General features: G+C 38.8%; 1 protein-coding gene across 6 annotated transcripts in view; it reads right to left on the reverse strand.

Moving 5' to 3' along the window:
• L3MBTL3 (L3MBTL histone methyl-lysine binding protein 3) overlaps positions 1–20,754 on the reverse strand; it is a 77,877-nt gene that overhangs the window by 36,943 nt on the left and 20,180 nt on the right. For all 6 annotated transcript variants that reach the window (XM_059468545.1, XM_059468548.1, XM_059468544.1 and 3 more), the window contains exons 3-11: positions 18,127–18,238; positions 15,761–15,920; positions 14,646–14,784; positions 13,257–13,341; positions 11,021–11,112; positions 8,435–8,539; positions 6,967–7,102; positions 3,429–3,520; positions 2,743–2,894 (exon numbers count right to left, since the gene is read on the reverse strand). In XM_059468545.1, the coding sequence (XP_059324528.1) occupies positions 2,743–2,894; positions 3,429–3,520; positions 6,967–7,102; positions 8,435–8,539; positions 11,021–11,112; positions 13,257–13,341; positions 14,646–14,784; positions 15,761–15,920; positions 18,127–18,238 (1,073 nt within the window). The remainder of the gene's footprint in view (positions 1–2,742; positions 2,895–3,428; positions 3,521–6,966; positions 7,103–8,434; positions 8,540–11,020; positions 11,113–13,256; positions 13,342–14,645; positions 14,785–15,760; positions 15,921–18,126; positions 18,239–20,754) is intronic.

Raw genomic sequence — 20,754 nt, forward strand, 5'->3', positions numbered from 1 at the left:
ATGAGACAACCTTGATCTGTGTGTAAGCAAAACAGAAGAATATAGGATGGACCTGTATTTAATTCATAGTTCTGACATAACAAAAGATTCCCAATTCCATTTCCAGGTTCAGACAATGGTAAGAAAATGGAGAAGTCCCACTGAATGAGAATGCCTTCAGCTTTCAAAGCAGTATTATGTTTCATCAAAAGAGATGGAATAGATGGAAAGGACCTGGAGGTTTATGTTGTATAGGTCAAACTTCTCCTTCATTAAGTAAAATCTTGAATTTGACAATTTTGCTCACTTTTGTTCCATCTAAAAGCCACTATCAAAGGAAAATTTAATAGGATTTATAATACGCTGAAAGTGGCATGACCATGCATTAAAGAGCTGCTATAATGACTAATTCAAGCCAGAGTACTTACTTTCAACCAAAAATGTATTTTCTAATGCTCAGAAAGGAAGTAAGGAAGAGTATCTTCAGGCTGAAAGCCTGGAGCCTAAAAACCCTTAGGCAATCGTAATGGGTTTCTGTTGCCTGAAGTCACAATATCAGTCAACTCTCTTTTAGGTATACAAAAATAGGAAAGGTTTTTTTTAACCTCAGTGAGAAAGTTCAGCCTACTCCAAATAAAACACAAAACGTATACAGAGAAAAGAGGTACTTGTTTGAAAATAACCAACATACACAAAATAAGTAATTTCGCCTTCATTATTATTCTGAGATTGAAACTTACATGCAGGCACAAGGAAACTGTGAGGTTCAGTTATGGGTAATCTCAAAAAACCTTTTTGTTTTTAGTTAGAGACAGCAGTTGGTAGACATGAAATGTATGCACCTAAGATATTTTAAGGCCCTTACAAACCTGATATCTAAAATTAAAAATGTGAGTGGGATGCATTCAGGTTACATTTTCAGGCTCTCTTTTGGTCAGACGCTCCACTGCTATTTTCATTTGCCGCTCTTTTCTCTCATTTTCTTTCTTTCTTTCTCTACTCACTATTCTCAATGCAATGCTGAGAGGTAGACCACATTACTGAGAATTTAATTTCCATGTACAGTACTTCCAGGAGCATCTTCTTGCTGCTTCCAGAAAGGTATTTCACAATTTCACCAAAAGAACAAAACTTAAGCTTGATCTCAGTGTAAACACAGCTCCAGTGATTTCTGAAAACCTATAGGAAAACCTATCAGCTTTCCACGTCATATTTTTCATCCTTTAGGAGGGTTATATGTCATGTATTCTACATATAAAATTCAGAAAAACCACTTCAGGATACTATAACTAATATTATAAATGCAAAGCTTGGTTATATACTTGAAAACTACTTTTCCCTCTTCTGAAAAGACTGGTGGACAAAGTTCCTGTTGACACTGGAATAATAACAAGTCTGAAATTCAGTATCTGTCTGCTATATAGACTGCAGCGTTTTAGAAAGATGCCTGTGCTACCTCTGAACAAACTATGGGTTATATTGTTTCAACACACAGGGAAAACACAAAACTGTGTTTTCCCTAAAAGCTTTGCCTAACTACCATTTTAATTATTAATGCCATAGCTATTATTAGTGAATGGGCAAATGCCAAAACATTCAGACTAAGTCTCCCCATCCCCAGTTTCCTGATGCTTTGTAGAGTAAATGTATGATTTGTGTTACTTCTTCATGGAAATAATTGCTCATCTTTCTTGTCTTTGACTCATATGGTTTATTATCTTGATATTCAGTTCTTGACTTCACTTAACTGACTGTTCACTACTGCTTCAATAATTCAGTTCTACTTTGGTTTATTTGTCACATTGGCCACAAAATTATTATTTCAAGAGATGCACTCACAAAGCTTTGAAGTTACTTTTATAGTTTTGTGATATTCTCATTGATGGAGTGCCAAAGTAGTCATCAAATACAGATGAAGAAATTTTTCCTTATTTATTTTATAGGCTCAGCTACACAATTAAGTTGCCACTGCCGAACCCTGGCCATAAAGGGAATCCACAACAATGCTGTCTACCTGTTCTGCAGTAACTTACTCTCCAAAGACTGTAAGGTAAACTACATTGCTCCAAATGATCTGTCAAATAAAGATCCAAGTGCAAATACAAACCTGCACTGTAACAGCCTAAATCTCCTTCAGTATCTTTATGGTCCTAGTACATCCTGCTCCATCCACTGACTTTCCTAAAGATACACACAGCCCCTCCACCATAAAACATGCAGAAAGGTCACCTCAAACACAGGTCAGGATAGCAGGATCTCAGTTTCCACTGGAATATAGAACACAGAGGACTAAAATCAGAATTTTGCCACTATCCTGATGCTTTATAGAACATGACTACAGTTTGGTTTCAACATAAGTGGATCAAGAACCTTATGAACACATGCAGCCCTTCGTTCAATTTACAATTATAAGCAAAACTAACTCCAAGTACACTTAGTCTCATTATCATGGTGAATATTCTCCACTGAAGAGATCAACCTCAGAGATAATATGTAATTGAAACCAATCCACAACTCCAGATGCAGCAGCACACACAAACACTCACTTAGCACAACCTTGGCATTTTTTACATGCAACTTGACATGGGAAAATTAATTCCTCCCATCTGCCACTGAGACCTACTTTGGTGACCATACTTAAAAATCCAGCAAAAGTTGGTATGGCGACTGTATCACCAGCCTGGAAAGCATCACAGAAAACAGCACTTAAAGCGAACACATTTCTGATACATCTCACTAGGATACAAAACAAAAACATCATACCAGTAGTCATAGCTCTCATCCCAGTTGTCAAAATGAACCAGAAAACGATTGTCCACCATGTCTGTTACCGTGGCAACACAAATGAAAGTCGGGTTCTTCTTGTCTACAGCTTCCAGCTTCATCCCCACTCGAAATCCCGACGGAATCACTGTCTACATAGAGGAAGACATTTAACTGGAGATAAATACTATAAATCCAGAAATCTTCCCATTGTCCACAACCAATATATTCATGCCATTTCCAAATTTTCCAATTAACTGTCCCAACAGAGTGGCAGCAGGCTAATTAGCTGACATGAGAGATGCTCAAACACAAAGATTTCTGGTTAATGAAAGGAAAAAAATCCTAAATATGCCGCTAAAATGAAATGTGTTAGTTTTAGCTGTCTTCGATATTCTCTCTAAAAGACCATTCTTGTTCCACAAGATTATGGTGCAAGACACAGTACAAATAACAAATCTTTAATTTAAGAATGCATCAGAAGTTTAAACAGATCACTAGAAGAGTAATGAACTGGAACTGCAGAGGTTAGCTGTGCAGTGGAGGATGTTAGAATGTTATTCATTTTGCTGTAAACACTTTTGTTTTAGATTTCAGACTCAAGTCTGCCATCACTGAAATGTGCTATGAGTCTCTACCACACACAAGCATGCTCACAACTACACAAGTAACAAGTGAGTACTTACTGCATTCTGGTTTTCAAACAGTGATTTAGGAGCAGCTTGAGCCCTGCATGCCTTTAAGTAGGAGGGCCAGCTGAATTCTTCTTCCTTATATCCTAAATGAGAGTTGTAAAAGAAGGGCAAGAAATTATGGTCATGAGACACGCATATCAGTCGGAGACAAATTTTATAGTTTTATCTTCTTCCCTTTGAATGAACGTCTCCAAAAAGCACAGCCTAAAAGTCATTTCTTTGTCTCTCCCAAAGAAAACCTCACCTTACCACCACCTGTCAGCCTCACAGGTACCACCTAACTTCCCTTTGCTGGTCTCACTGTCACACACACAGAGCCAACAAGTGTTCTCCAGCTGCTTTTCACTCTGCTGCTTTTACTTCAGAATCAGTAAAAGACCTACAGATCCCAAAGTTCTTCCCACTGTGCCAGTCAGTCCAAGAAAAAAAATATCCCTCCTCCTCCAGACTTCACCAAATTACATCATCAGGCTATCACTAACAGCATCATCACTACTAGCTTTAAAACAACCCCTCTAGGTTATATCCAAACAGTTGCTTGCACTATCAATGCCTCAGGACCCCTTCTCAATTTACAGTATAAACTGTCCCCTGCATGGACATTATACATTTTTTATTCTGTGTATACAACATTTGAAAAGAAATCTATTTCTGTTAATGTTTAGTGAAAAAAATTACAAATAATTCATAATATATTGAACTGCATAAAATAATCTTCAAAATACCATTTGTAGTTCTAATCTAAAAAACAATGCTAGGAGTTGGAAGCAAATACATTTCCCCCTTTATTTTTTCTGTTATGGAACAGTTGCAGAAAAATCTCTTTTAGTCAATATGTTACAACCCAGTAAAGTAAGACCAAAACCACAACAAATTTCAGTGAGTGACTGCCTTTACTGAAATGTGTCACCTCTTAACTACTTGAAGTATAACTCAAATACACCAGAGACAATTGCTTTGTTTAATCTTCTCATATTATAGCCTTCTCATATTCTCATATTATCCCAGGAACCGCAAATTTAAAACCTTCACCTTCTCCGCATTGAGCTTTCTCACTTTTCATTTTAAATAGTACTTAGCATAAATTAACCTACAAGTCCAAACAAAATACTTGTCTTATCCTCCAATTGTCTGTTTTCTTGATACACTACAGCAGTGTGTCAAGCTTTAAAACCATTTTTATGTTGTATGTATATTATATTTCAAATGTATGTATGTTATATTTCAAATGCTGTATCATTTGAAACCATTTTTAAAGCAATACAGTATTTAGGCTTTCCATTTTTGCTTTGTAATTCTAGAGAGCATTCAAACCTAAGTCCAAGCTCACAGAAGACAAGAAGGGATCAGTTACTGGGACTAGGACAAAGCCCATGGAAAAAAAAAATTGTTTTAGTAAGCTGTGAAACTGTTTCTGGGCAGTGTGGGTCTTCCTGTCACCAAATGAGAAAGGGAGATCTTAAGCTCCTAGCTCATCTCTCATAACAAGACCAAAGGTCAATTTGATTTATTCACTGCAGATCAGATCAGTTGTAGGAATGTGTCCCAGTCAATGCAATTTTTACATGCATATATATACATGTACATCCATTCTCTTGCTGCAGATTTTGCCTGTGTGAGATAAAAAAGTGCCCTCTTCTACACAAAATGAACAGTGCCCTGACCACTATCTTTTTTAATTTCTGTGAAATCTAGTTTGATTTTGCCTCTTAGCTCTCCTATATCTGCTGGAAGCCCAGAGTAGCTGCCTGTTGCCTCCCATCCCATCACAAGACCTGTCCTGCCCAGCAGCACTAAGAGTTACCCATCCTTTCCATTTTAATAAACATGGATAGAAATACATTTCAGAAAACATGTAAATAATTTTCTTCCTGTCTCACGTCCCTCACTCCCCACCCCCTGCCCCCCAAGTCAGACCACCAGGTTCCAAATTGCTTAGGGTTTATTCTGTGAAGGTCATAAATTTGTATTTTAGCTGGAAAATTAAAGGCTACTGACACAAACCTTTGAGTTCTTCTCTGGGGTGCTATTTTATATAAATACTCTGTCGTATGCCATAACTCTCATTGGCTTTAGCATCTGTAAAATTTGCAATGGGCACTACAGAAATCATTATTAAAATGTCATAACACAGCAAAATAAACCAATCTGTCCAATCCAATTAAAATAGAACCTACAACTGGCATATTATCCTTCCCCTTGGAAAAGCAGAACCCCACAAAGTTCTTCCAGGGGCAGTCATTCATGGTTAACAAAAGATTTCTAAACCAGGCATGTAAGATTAAAAGGTGACAAATCCTTGTCATACATACAAAACTTACTAACCACACTGTAATAGCATCAGGAAGGCTCTAACTGGGAACTACCCATTTGCTACATACAAGTTATTACATCAGCAAAGGCCAGCCTTCTAAGAAATTCTTATTTATGTTCAAGGAATTGCTATTTCTACACAGCCAGTTGTGCAGAACTGTGTCCCAAGACAAGCAGCACCCTGTGGCCAGAGTGGGGCTTGCAGAGCACTCAGAGGAGCAGCTCATGCCCCTCAAGGCTCACACAAAGAAATGCCATCCTCTCACACTGGCAGGCCCCATGCCCCTACACTCCCAGTGGCTTTACTGTCACTTTTCCACACCTGAGCCCTTACATCTACAGTTTTGTAATTCTCTGCAAGCACATCCTCTTCAATCTGTGCACTCCTCATTTTCCAGCCCCTCTAAACCACATTATGCTACCCTCACTGTGTATGGCAAAATGGCACATTCACTTACATCTCACTTTTCAGACTTCAGGACTTGCTCCTTTCATCCCCACATACTCCCTCCATATTCCAAAAGGACCACATTTATCTATTTTTCATAGTACAGTTCAGTACATATACCCTCCAATTGCCAAAAGAAGTTACACAATGTGAAATGGAAGTAAACTATGCAATTACACCCATTTCAATACCTGTGTACCATTTACATAATCCATGTACAAATTACACTTTCAGGCTTGCAGTCTTACCTTTTTTTCTCCCCATTGATCTGTTCATTCCTCTTTTTGTCTCTATTTCAGACTTAAAGACTATGCTATTTCCACAAAGATTATTAGCCTGTACCAACATTTGTACAATAACAGTGATCACTATGCAGTAGCAAAAATGTCCTAAGACCTTCCACTAAAGGATCCTCAGCAGCCTGTGAGACCTCAGTTTAAGCATATAATATGTCACCAGTATGCTGCCATTTTCCTTGCAATAAGCTGGGGTCTAGGCTTGCTGATCAGTTTTTTTCTTTTCCTAATGCCTTATGGATGACTCTTATGGCCCATTTTCTTTTCTTGGTTTCTCTGAATTTCCACTGAATAAAAGGGGCATGCTTTTGAACCTGAAATTCTAGGCAAAATATGCATTTAATTTGCCATTTTGAAGTACTCTTGACTAAACAAACTAAAACATTTCTGGCAAAAAAAAATATTACAGCATTACACAGGTACTCTCAATCTCAGAACTGTGTAAGACACAGAGATTTAAACTAAGAAATACCTTTAGGTGGATGAAGCTTGTGACCTGTTTTTTCACACCATCCAACAGGATGAATGTCGGAAGAATCAGCATTCACCCAGAAATCATAACAATCTGGGTATCCATCAAAATGTAGTCTTACTCTGTAGCCACAAACCTAAAAGCAAGAATTGACAACATACAACACTAAGACCTTTGCCCTACACATAACCACTTCCATTCAATATTATGTATAATTACTGTATGTTTTCAGTCAGCTTTTTACTCCTGCCCAATCCAGCACTGGATTAATAAATTCATTTGATAAAAAGGAGAGAATTAAAAGGCAAAGCTATTCTCAGTCTGAGTGCCTCCTCTTCTGGTCAAAAGAATTTAACTAAAAGCTGGCTATTGCCAGTAGTGCTCAAAAATTTGACAATGGTTCCAACCCAGCATCAAAGTAAAACATAAGCCCTACAGAAGAGTGTGAATACATCTGATGCAACCGAGGACATAGTGCAGATAATGAGGTTCTCAAGCTATCCTGATTAACTGATATGCAAGGGAGCAGTGAACAATAAGTATGTTCAAAAGGCTCTCCAGAGAGATACTGAAATCTGTTTAAGTAAAGATGAGAAGTCAGTGGAGGTATTCCCCAGAACTTCATTATTCCATGAAGTAATAAGTCAACTACTGAGAAGAGAAGAAAAACAGGACACAACCCTGTCTTTGTACGGAAGGTCTCCACATCTCCCTGAGTGCCAAATGCCATAAATTTACTGCAGCCATCAGTGAAAAATCTCAACATCAACACTATTTTATATTTAATTTGTACTCTGACATAACTTCCAGTTTCCCCACTTTAGTTCACAAATGAAATCCAAAAATCCTTTAAAACTATCCAAAAATTTAAGTAAGGTATGCTTGAAAGATATTCAAAAGATGCTTGAGAGGCAGGTTATCTACTGAAAGCAAAGAAGCTGTTAATCAGAGAAACTATATCATGAACCACATCAAAAAGAAAAACTGGGTTTATATTTCATGAAAACTTGCACAGGTTGCCAATACAGGCAGTTTCTGTGGCAATCAGCGTGAGAAAGTTGTAGCACAACAGCAACATGAGAAACTTTTAGTATTTGTATCAGTGAATGGAGCAACTGCAAATACTATCAAACTTCTATAAAACTGCTGTGTATGAGTTGTCATGTTTGTTTTCTATTTATTTTTCCTTTTAAATACAAACTACAGGATTACAGATAAAACCACATATTATCCAACTAGTCTAACACTGTTTTCTGTAGCTGTGTATGTTAAATATATGTACTGCTGCATTGACACTGGATATATTCCTTACATGCCTATCAGGCAGAAATAATACAGCATTCTTAATTTAAAAACCATCTTCCTACATATAGTTTCTGTCTGCCTGTTAGGTAAGAGTGAGGGTTTTCAGCTGCTGCTGTTTCATTTCAGACTCTGCCACAACCCAGCACTGTGGCTGCTTGCTTACCTCAGCCACTGTGAGAACACAGTAGATGGACTGGTGCTCAGGATCCACACCCTCCAGCTTCATCCCTACCTTGAATCCATTCTTGTTGTATGGGAAAGACTGATACTGCAATAGAAAAGAACAGTTTCAATACTTCTGAGAGTATACCAGAGAAAGACACAATATCTTTATAAGGAATAGAGCAATCATTATTTATTATTCATGTTTCTGAAGGAACTAAAAAATCACTTTATGTTTTGCATTTTCAAAAATGTGGAGAGGAAAAGAGAAATTGATGATTGTTTGAAAAACATAATGACTTGAAACTTGAGAGTATGTAAGAAAATTAGGAAGAATTAGCAAGAGTCAAGGGAAAGATGACACCATTTGTCTTCAACTTTTTTCACTAATTGACGGTAAAATATCTTAGCAATTTAATTATTCGGTTTTCAGACTGCACAGAGACACCTTCCTGGTGGACATTATTCCTGTAATAATCACAACAATGACTCTGTTTTGCCTTTTTGGTTCCACATCTCAGACCATGAAAGATGAACTGAAAGGCAGAAATATTGAACACTGTTTGTATGTAGAGATGGCCTATTTGCTGTCCTTTATATGCTGAGTCCACACTATGTAGTCTTCCAGGAGAATTTCTACATCACAGGAAGATGACTACCTTTACATCACATTACAATGAACCCAGAAGAATATCTGTCAAAAAACAGAAAGTGAAAATGAGGCTAAGCAGGATGGATCAACCACCTTTTCAACCAGCAGGCATCATCATCCCTCTGGTAAAGAGGATGGAAGGTAGCAGATATTAAGGTTAAATTGGAGGAAATATCAGTAAAATGAGTAACCAAAACTGAAGACAGTTCCCCACAGGTTAGAAAATTCAAAAAACAGTCAGTTTTATGTTACAGAAAAAAAACCACAGGAAAAGCATCTTAATTGTTCCCTTTTCCTTCTGTTTCTGTCTAGGAGACACATGTTCCTGAGTCAACTGCAGTACTCTGCAGCCAAAGGGAAGAGAAGGGTACCAAGGGAGATACTCAGAGAGGTATCACCTACTTGGAAGGAAGGGAAACCTTGTGAGACACAGCTTAGAAATCACTCCAAGGTCTAAGGAAATGGCAAGGACCCTCAATCATCCTGACCATTCCTAACTAAGGGTACAAAACAACCCAGTGAGAAGTTCTGCTTCTGAAATGGTAAAATAAAAAGAAAAAAAGTAATTCTCAAAATCCAAACGGAAATCAAGGATTCATGATTGGTTGTGATGTTTGGTTTGGGCTTTTTTTTAATCTATCTGGTTTTGTGGCTTGCTTGTTCATCTGCAAAATGGAGAAAAATTACCTGGCCAATTCTGAGTGTTATTAAGAATTCTCTTTCTGCTACAGGCTTTAAATACTGCACACTAAATCCAGCATTACCCAGGGGCTAAAAACTTTGAAATAAAATACTAAATTAAGATGCAATGGATGAGAAAGGTACAATGTGAAGGAAACATCACATAACTCCAGACTTTAGCACCATGTGCAGTGCCCTGTAAAACCTTTGTACTGCTACAGCATTTCATGGACCTTTAGAGAGGCAGAGCAATGCTTTGTAAATCTGCCTTCCCACCAGGGCACTCTTTAGATTGTTTTCTTGCTAATTTTTGAACCAGTATATAGCACTATCTTCACAACTGAAGACAGTCAGGGGACTGTTGCTCTTGCACCTACCAATCTATGGATTCTGTAAACCTAAATCCCAGTTCTTCACTTTTCTCACTCAATAGCAACTAAAATACCCATTAAAGACCAGCATCACATGGCATGTGTAAGCTGAAAACTAATTCCCACAGAGAAGATTTAACAGCTGAAGTATGAAGCATACAGAAAGAAATGGATGCAAGAAACAGAAAAGTAAGAACAGAATTATCAGAAAAAAACAACATATAGCAGGAGTACAGCAGCTGAGACATGTTCATGTTTCACCAGCTTTTGCAAGGGAAGATAACAGCACAGAAATCCTGTGGATTTGGATACAGAGCTCTCTTCCAAGCAAGAGAGGTGGCACTAATAAAAGCACTGGAATGACAAAGCATAGCAGGAAAAGGACAAGCAGGACATGATGATGTGACATCCAATCAGATGACAGGCAAAAGGAGAACAAGACAAAGTAGTATCTGATGTAGTAACAAAATATAATGTCAGCAGAAGCTGAAGAAACGACAGGTAATATAATCAAAGCAACAAGACAAAAGATGACCTTTGTACCACCTTTCTAAACATATTTGAAGAAAATTATATGGCATGAAAAAGGGTGGGCATGTATCACATTTTTTAGCTTCAGAGACTAGAAGGAATGGCTAAAACAGCAGATTTTGGAAGAGCATCTGCTTTCTGCAGTCTGATTTGACAGCATTCATCTACAACAACAGAATTCTCTGAAAAAACAGAGAGATAATTGCTTTCATAATTGCTGATGGACACAGTATTGTTTTCATCATGCAGGTTTTCCAGAGAAAAGAATAAAATCTTCAAATTATTTTTTGTTTATTGATTTCCTAGGAATTTCATGATCTTAGATGGTTGACTTAAATTTCAAAGGTCATACCTCCTTAAAAAGCTTAGTAGGCACTGCAATGGCCCTTTCTTCCTCCAGATAGGATGCCCAACACCATGCTTGCCTTCCTTTAGAGGGTACAGCTATAAAGAAGCATAAAACAGGGAAATAATTCTGTAACTGTTAATATCTCAAGAAAAAAAAATCCACAACACAAGTTCATAATATTCTTGAATTTACATTTTATGAAATGCACTCATGGTGTTGTTCAGAACTTATTTCAGAAAAAGAAGTTCTGTAGGCTGAAAGGCACCAGGAACATGAAGGTTCCTGGTTTGTCCAGAAACAGTTCCAGTAGCTCAAACCTTGATTAATAACAAGAAAAACCTCCTTCAGGTGACAAGAACAACTTACAAAGTCTTGCTCCAACACGTTTTTCCTATTGCTCCTAAGAAGCATTAAGATATACAATTTGCAAATGTGTAAAAAGATGAGTTCAAATCACAAAATAGCTCAGTATTTTAAGGGGTTTCTTTTTCCCCCATGTCCTTCTTTAACTGGAAAGCCTTTTCAAGTGGATACTGCTCATAGTAAGTTGTTTAATCAGGCTTGAAAGACTCCACTCTTTAACAGTATTCAGACTGTTTCTCACCTACTCCATCACTTTGTAGTTTGATGGTTTTGGGTAGAAAGGCAGTGATTTAACAGTATTTTCTGCAAGTCTTCAGAACTGTCACCAGTGCTTCTTTTCCTCAGGATGTCATTAGCATATGAGAGAAACCTCCAGTTTCAGGTTTGTTCACACAGTGTGAACACTTGCACAGTAATTGCAATACTGCTTACAGTCCATCTTAATGATGGCTACAGTCACAGTTTTCAGGCCTCAAAAATAAGTCACTACCTGCACAATAGCAATAGCCAGGAACTTCAAGAACAGATGACCATGTATGTATCTACTTTCATACACCTCTACTCTGCTCTACTGATCTCCACCTAAAATGCCTCCTCTGCACAGGCAGCTTAGCATTTCAGACCATAAGCTCACACTGTCAGAAGGATTCATCACAGTCCACACTGTGATTCTGGCTTGATCCAGACTGTGGGCTACTCACAGGAAAAATAAATCCTTTAAGTAACAGTCTGGCTTAGCATTTTTATGATTAAAACATGAACCATAACAATAGTAATGCCAAACTCTCCTGAAGAAAGCTTACAAAAATGTAACCAAAAGATAATAAATTTTAGAGTGATAGTAATCGCTTAACACTACTAGACCACATTAATTTTATTTGGGATTTACCCAGTTTTCATCTATTCCATTAAAGAAATTAATTGCACTTGGTTCTGAATACAAATTGGTCTTTGATACCAGTTTATACTTTTATATTGATACCCAAATAAAAATTAAAAAAAAAAAACACCTGACAGAAGAAATTTGTAAATCATTCTGTCAGTGGGCAGCAGTGATTTCCACAAAGCATCAGCTTTGTCCCTGTGTCTCACACACTTCTTATCTCTTCAGCCTTAGAAGCAACTGTAGAAACATTTCAGACGTGATTCTATTTTGGGAGGGGGATCTTTCATAACATTTATTGTTACATCTAGTTCATCTGCCTGGTGTACATCAGAGCTAACTGGAGTTCTGTGTTGATTAGTGGCCTGGCAACCTCTGTTAATGTCTCCCCATCTACCATAAGACGCACTCTGGAGGGCAACATGTAGGTCTGTGGTTGGTGTACCACTGAGGTATAATAGCAGCTGATTCTCCCATTCTTCCTAAAACTATCTATCATACAAATAGCTTGAAAGAACAGCACTCATTTTAAATATGTTTTATTATGTTGCTTGATGCAGTATATGTCCCTTTGGATTGATTATAGCAATTATTCCTAAACAGTTCCATAAACGTGTCTATTTCCAGCACATAATGAAGATGCAAAATTGATCCCCAAGGAAACAAAAGTAAACTTTCACTTCTGCTTGATACATGTCTTTCAGCATCTGGGAACTCAATGGAGCTGATTCCCTCTAATACTGGCACTATTTAGAGGGATCAAAAGAAAAAACCTAAAATGCACATTAGTTGCATTTACACTCACCAGATCCTCCCCCATGCTGCCTTAAAATTTAATTGCTGTAAATAACACTGTCACTGTCTTTTTACAGTAATGAAAAAAAATCAATAGGGAATATAAATTTTGTGAAACAATGCTGGCAATCCACAATAAGATATGGCTATTACCTGAAGAATTGATGGTTGAGATTTTTGTTCCATAATATAACTTACTTTGTTTCAAAACTGTTATGTCCCCTTTTCTTTTTCTCCTGGCTCTCTGTGAGACTCTCAAGATCCTTCCTTCAGGTTTGTCCTCCTAAATTAGAAAGAGAAAAAAAAAATAGTACAGTAAGCTCATTAGCTTAGAAGTCTAGTATGATAAAAATTGAGATACTGAATTTTAAACTGTGACTTCATTTAAATGGTTATTCACCCAGCTCTCTCCTACCTCAAACAAACGTGCAGATGTCTCATAGAAGCAAAGTGAGCCATCAGTGACAAATCACTGCAAACACAGTGAAAATGGCAGGCAGAAGGACTCTCACCACTTGGCACTCAGCCAGCCTTGCCTGACCCAGAGACCACGAAGCCTTCAGCAGACCCCGCTGAGACGCTGATAAATAACAGTATCTTTGGCATCTTCATGCCTCCAAAATAATGTAAAAGAGAACCTTACACAGTTTTAATCTGTTTTTTTCCCCCAAACGTTCAATTGCTTTATTAAATACAAAATGGCATTGTGATCCTTTCAATTTTTCTCACTGTTTTTGTATTAACAGTTTTGTGAGCATCTGAGCAGATGAGCAGAGTAAGTACTCATCTAGGAGGGCAGATGCATGGAGACAAAGAAGGTATCCCCTGAGTTTTGCCTAAGATACTGCTACACAGAGAGCTGCAAATTCCCTCCTGACAACTCTAAGTGTCTTCATCCTTTTGACAATTCTGTAGTTGCAGAATCTACCCTTCTCCCTGAAAACTGTGCTACCCCCAGGAGTGTGACAGCTATTAGGAAGAAAACACATACTACAAGAAACAAGCATTATGGGAAGGTACTGTGGGGTAAGTTTTTTCTAAAATTAAGAATAATTCCAAAAGGAAAAGAAAATAAAAGGAGCCCCAAAGCAAATTACACTGCCACACAAAAGCAGAACAAGTTTTGGGATATGATTTTAAAAGGCAAATTACACAAAGAAAATCCAAAGTATTCCCTTCTTAACTGTAGTATAGCTTTCTTTGTAAATAAATTAGTGGTCTATAGTTATTTATTCATGTGTAGAATGACAAAGTAACAGGGTTGTTGGGAAATATGTACTCCTGTTTTTCCATGCTGAAGACATGGCAAGTAAACATTAGCATAATTTTTCCTTTGAATTCTTTTTGTTCTGTTCTTAAAAAAGCAGGGAAAAGAGACCAAAACTAGCTTTTATCAATTCATTGTCAATAATTACAATTTACTGCTGAGGCATAATTAAATTGGCAAACGAAACAACCACTTATTGTGGCTCTGACAGAGTGATGAAGTCTCTCCTCTTTGTGGGCTGATGGAGCTACTGACATTGCAACAGAAGGCAAAACTCCCACCCAAATACTTGCAGGAATGGGTTTATGATGCACACTAACAATTTCATCTGGATTCTCCTTCTTCTCCCCATTATCCCTTGACTCTTCTTTGAGAGGTACTTTTGCTTTTCTTTTCCGAATGCCTTTAGAATCATCTTCCCCGTTGCATTCCATGCTGGGATTTTCCTCCTTTGGTTCTCTATCACAGAAGTAACACAATGACACAAAGCCAATATTATTTCAATTCTTGTATTCATAAAACAAGTAAAAAAGCAAGTAAATGTGTGGGTCCCATAGTATTACACCAAATATATTCTTAGAAATACTACTGAAAATTAAGTCTGTCAAAATAATTATTCTGAGAGACACACAATAGCAACTGTAAAAGGAAAGCTGTCAGCTTCTGCTGAACAAGTTTTACATGTTTTAAACAGTGTGTCTTTTTTCATGTACCATCAAGTCTCCCAGAGAAGCAAACTGTGAAATGTTTAGGACTGCAGGGCAGTTTAGAGAGAGGAAGGCAAAGGTAATTGTTAAGTCTGACAAATCCAATTGGAGAAAGCTGGTATGTGACTGTACAAATTGCTAAACAAGAAATCAGAACAGGAAACTTTGAAGCAATTAGCTAAAAAGCAGGAAAATGTACAAAATCATAAATGTTTAAAACTGCCGTATGCAATACAGAATGGACACACTAACACAAACATGCTTTTATGATGAGATGAAATGCACTAACTGAAAAAGAGGAGCTGAGAAACTGCAGTATGCTCATGTTTTCACTCACTGTATAAAACAGCTCTTGCACTTAATTATAATTAACTTACCACCCCAACCATCTCATTACTGATTATCTTAATTCCAATGACTGAAACAGGGTGGGAGTCTGACACTGATTCATGCATCCCATAGACTGTTTTACTGCTTGCATCTGACAGCAGAACACAGCACATTGAGTAAAAAAGACTGCCTTCAATGTCAGTGTTAGACAAAACCAAATGTTGTTAAGGCATTTACACAAAAAAACAGTGAAAGAACATTATAAACCAATGGTGACACTGAAACTTGTCTGCTTAATACCTCCCTCTGCCCCATCATGAACATTTTATCCCACCACTTCACTCTCATGCTGCATTTATGCCAAATTCTTTGCTTCTATGCTTTGTTATAGTACCTACTTGTTTTTTACTTGCTGGGCACATTTCTGGCTGCAAAATTTCCCTTCAGGAACAAATTCTTCTATGGTACCATAGCGGTAACAGTTTTCACAGAAAACAAGTCCATCCACTTTTGCAGTTTCCTTCAACCTTGTGGGGATCCCTGTCTTTTCTGAAAAGGCTGCACAATGACAAAAGTTAACTTCACTTCGGCAGAGGTGATACATTCCCAAATATCCTTAGCAGGCCTTGCCAAGCAAAGAGAAAAACATCAGCCACACCACTCTTGTCAGAATGAAGAACTAGGAATTAGTGTTTGTTTGAGGTCCAGATTGCTGACAAGCAAGTTAGGTTTTCACACTGCAAGAGGAGAGAGGAACCCACTGTTCTATGGTTCTGTCACAGCTTGATGTGGCTGCTTGTGGAAGGACTGAATTTTGTGACAGGCACTGACTGCTCACAGAGTCACTGTTTAGAATCTATGACTGTTCATCATCACTGTTTAGAATCCATGACCTCATTTCTTGCTGATATGCCTATACCTAAATTTGGGAGAAAAGGATTGGGGTAAGTTATCTTTTCATTAGTCGAAATTATTTCTGGAAGCAAACTGCTGACTACACTCTGCAGTCTCTAGCAGCAGCTACTGCTCAACCTGCCTGGGGTCCACCAGAAGTGAAACATCACTCACCCTGTAACAAAGCAATCTCCAAATACCAAGTTACTCACTGATCCTAAGCTGCAATTTCCCCACAACAGGCATAGAGCCTAGGAGAAGCTGTATGCAGGAGAGAGTGCAGTTACTTTCCCCCACAAGCAAGTATGAAGCACTGTCAAGTACTCCAGCCTCTAGAGCAGGTTGTTGTCTTTGTACCTCCCCAAAAGACTAATTTCAAGTCATAGACTATTTATGTTGCTTAAGCACTGTACTGTCTTTAAAAGCAGAGTCAAATGAACTTTTGCATGCAGGCTATCTCCCCCAGAAGAATATATAATGTATGTTATATTTACACACCAGCATCATAAGTGGCTCAAAACAACTATTTATTCTCACAGCAGAAAATTTCAGCAGTGATTTTACTTTTGGGAAGCCCTAAATTAATCAAGGATGGTGTAAGGTAGCAGCAGAAGGCTTATTCTTTATGTCTGTATGTCCATGAACAGTTCAATTCAGTAGAAACACAAGTTTGTGTTGAGGTTTGTCAGAGTGGAGGGGATGCAGCTGTGTGCTTTGCTGTAACTGATCTCTCAGTCTAAGCAGAGAATCTGTTGTGCTACTACACTCTCACAATGATGCTACTCTCATCACAGATTTGAAACCTGAATTAACTATCACTGCCCTGCTACAGAACACACTAACAGTGATCTGCAGCTTCAGACCTCGGGGGTCCCAAACCACTTTCCTACCAGTGTAAATGTCCCACATGACAACTATGAACTCACCGTGAGGGAGCAGCAAAGGAAAGCTCTCACTGACTTCTCATGCTTATAGGGAAGATTATGAAACAAAAATTGTGATGTCTGCTTTTCAAAGGACTTGCAGAATACATATTTTAAAAGAAAGTTGATCAAATGTAATACCAACAAGGAAAAAAACCTAGGTGGTTGTAAATAATCACAAAACCAGTTGTGATATTCTCTTTCACGCTACTCCATCATTACTGGAGTCAGTGTAAAAAGATTGCAGCAATTTATGACCATGTAAACCAACTTTCTTTGAACAAAACAGGTGTTTCTTACTTCAGAATTTTAAATCCAGGAAACACTTAATCTGGTAGATAGATACTACAACTCTAAGAATTTCACCATTCAAGATAAACATTACCTGTTACTCCAGACTGATTTTAATGCTGTAAAAAAGCATAGTTGTCAGGAGCAAGGCATCTGTGGGGGTACACACTGCACATCTAACACTGACATGGGTGGTGGCAGCTGTGCTGCCCATACCAAGGCAGTTTGCAGTGCACAAATCAGCTCTAGGCTGTTAGCAAAGTCCATGGGCAGTCTGGGAGAACCAGCTCAACAAAAAATTCAATAACTTAAAATTTTAAATTCTCAATAATTAAAATTTACTATTTTGCAAATTAAACAGAGGGAACATACCAAATCTAAATTTAGAGAAAATTACTGTAAGGAAAAAAATGTGTCTGTAATTGAACTTCAGATGTTTAACAGTGGAATTATTTGCTTTCAACTTGAAATTAATTTATTTTCATACTAATTTACATCCCAAGAAACAGGTTACTTCATCAGAGACACTTTGTCCATTAAGGCAAGTAAATTGTTTGGGTTTTTTTTTTTCACTTTGGATGCAAGCTTTAAGGCAAGTTGATGCATTAAAGAAACTACAGTCTATCACAGAAAATGTTTACTGTTTCTTAACTGACCTTCTTGAGCAGTTGGAACCATCCAGGTTGTGGTAGCAGTTGCCTTTTTAACACTTTCCATCTCAGTTTCATCTGTAATTACTTCCAGGGCCCCAAATTCATTGACTCTAAACTGTAAGAAAAAATAAATGGCAGAGAGCATAGTAAAAATTTACTGGAAGTCTCTTGAAGTATCTGCTATTCAAAATAGTTTTTACATGGTGTCCTCATCACATTGCCTATTTTCTATGTGTTTCTGCTTATCCCCATGGAATTCAAAACAAGCCGTTCTTGTTTTGATCAAGCCAAATGTGCATTCATTTTGATATCTATAAATATTAATTTGCAATAGATACTGATACAGATGCCTCCAATATCTAACTTACAGACACATATTAAAAAAAAAAAAAAAACAGTAACAGAAATTCATGGGAACAACCCCATACCATATGTTTTTCACTGCTAGCAAAATAACACACTCCAGACACCGAGTATTCTTTCTGAGGACAAGGGAGCTGAATGAACATCACACACCAAATGCTTCACAGAGTACAGAAATTTCAGCATCCCCTGAAAACACAGTACTTCTCCACTAAAAAGCACACATAAACAAACATCTCAAGGCAGTTTATGAGGTGTTTAATTACACGCTGAATGTGATATTACTGTCAGCCAGACGCACGGCTCAACAATGCCCCACATGCTGTGCTTACACTGGAGCACTGCGAGTTACAGCCGTCCTGCTGCCAGAAGAAAAGTTTCTTCCCAATGCTGTAGTGATTACAGCACTAACTATCACAGGAAAATAATTCTGCTTCCCAGTCACTGCGTGGTTTGCAGGCCCAGCTGGTGACCTGGGTTTAGCCCAAGGCAGAGTTCTGTCCCTGACGCCTGCTCTGAGCAGTGAAGGGGTGCCTCTGCCACAGAGAGCAGGTCTTTATCAGTGTGGGGCTCCTACCAACAGCTTTCTACAGGGAAAATTACATCTGAGAGAGTCCTTCAAAGCTCCCTGGCATTCACCAGAGAGGATATTCCTTCAAGGCCATAGCATGAAGCCTATTTCTCTTTCTCTGGTCAAGCTACTTTACCTCGGGAAAATGAGAACGGGAACAATTGCCTGGCACTACACTGACCCTTTCTGTGCCTCCAGAGGCTGTTGAACACATCACACCCCCTCACTTTGGACCCTGCCATGGTACAGTACTGAAAAAAAGCCATTCTGGCTGCAAGCGAAGGTGACTCCCATTTACACACACATATAAAGTGTGCTTTCACTAATACAGTCCTTCCAGCCCTAAGGAATGTGAACAGCTAAGAAATAAGCTGGGGGGAAGGAAAGGAAGAAGAGGCCCTCACACAGTCATAAGATGTCTGGAGCTAAGATTTTTGCTTGCTATCAGCTGTGCTCACAACAGATATGAAAGCATGGACAAACTGCTGATAAATCCATCTGGACTGAAACGCCATGAGTTCAACTTTGAAAGGCAACCAAATGCACTAAACACCACGTGCTGATGCTTCAGTTTGTGGAGAGACATTCATGCTGTTCCAACCACAGAAAAGCAGTAGAGTTACTATTCAGAAGAGTCTTACAGCTGACTTACACACTCAGTCTTGTTCCTATTTTGGCTAAGCTCATTTTTGCTATTTGTGCTTTGCTGCCTCTGCAACAGGTGGATGTCAGAGGGAAAACCTTCCTTGCTGTCAGCTCCAACTCTGCAAGAGCTGTCTCACAGCAGGCAAGCTGCGAACATGAGCCAAGACCCCTGCAGGTTGCTGCAGCCTACCAGCAGGCTGGGCACAGGGAGGTGACTGAGCAGCTCTTTGAAACACTCTCCCACACCTTCATACAGTGTCAGCTGGAACACCCAGGCACCAAAGGTATTTCTGAGCAGTCCTGGGACACCTAAATACCTGGGATGTGTCTGTAGGTTCAATCGATGGCCAGCCCTGACACCACACACATGTTCCTCCTCCACTGGGACCTACTGTGGAATGCAAGGACAGCCCCCCAGGCAGTGCAGTGACCTGCCAGCCCTTCTGGCTCACTGCTGACGGATGGGCACCGAACCATGGAAGACAGATGACTGCAGGGAAGGCAGCTCCCAGCCACTATTTCCCTGGAGGCTGTTAACAGCAGCAAGAGCTGAACCATTAAAGAAAAGCTCCTCAAGGAGCTCCTCAAAGCCAGGCAACCACGCTAAGATGGTCTCGGTGATGGGCAGTGACAGCTTGCCACTGCCTTAGCAGGCAGGAGGGCACAACAGTCCAGCTGGGCACTGCCTCACTGATCACTGTAACTCCTGGTTTTGCCTGCAGCCTTGCCTTTACCAGTGTCAGAGGCCTCCAGCTCCTGTTTGGAGGCAAACTTGAATTCATGACTGCTCTCACTCCCTATTTCCCCAGTGACAGCGTCAGCATTAATGTATACACCAAGCTCTTTGTGGCTAACCAGAACAACACCTCAGACCTGGGAAATAATACTGTGGTTTTAGCTGGGGAGCAAAAGACATGAGCAGCTTGTGACAAAGGTTAACTGCTTAAAAACAGGATAAATAGATGTACAAAGCAGCATGCTGCACAAAGTCATCACAGGATAAGAGCTGCCAGAGCAACATGCCAACTAGTGTATGCTGCTGGAAGCATGAC

This window comes from Ammospiza nelsoni, chromosome 3 (assembly GCF_027579445.1).
Source record: "Ammospiza nelsoni isolate bAmmNel1 chromosome 3, bAmmNel1.pri, whole genome shotgun sequence".
In the NCBI taxonomy this organism is placed as follows: domain Eukaryota; kingdom Metazoa; phylum Chordata; class Aves; order Passeriformes; family Passerellidae; genus Ammospiza; species Ammospiza nelsoni.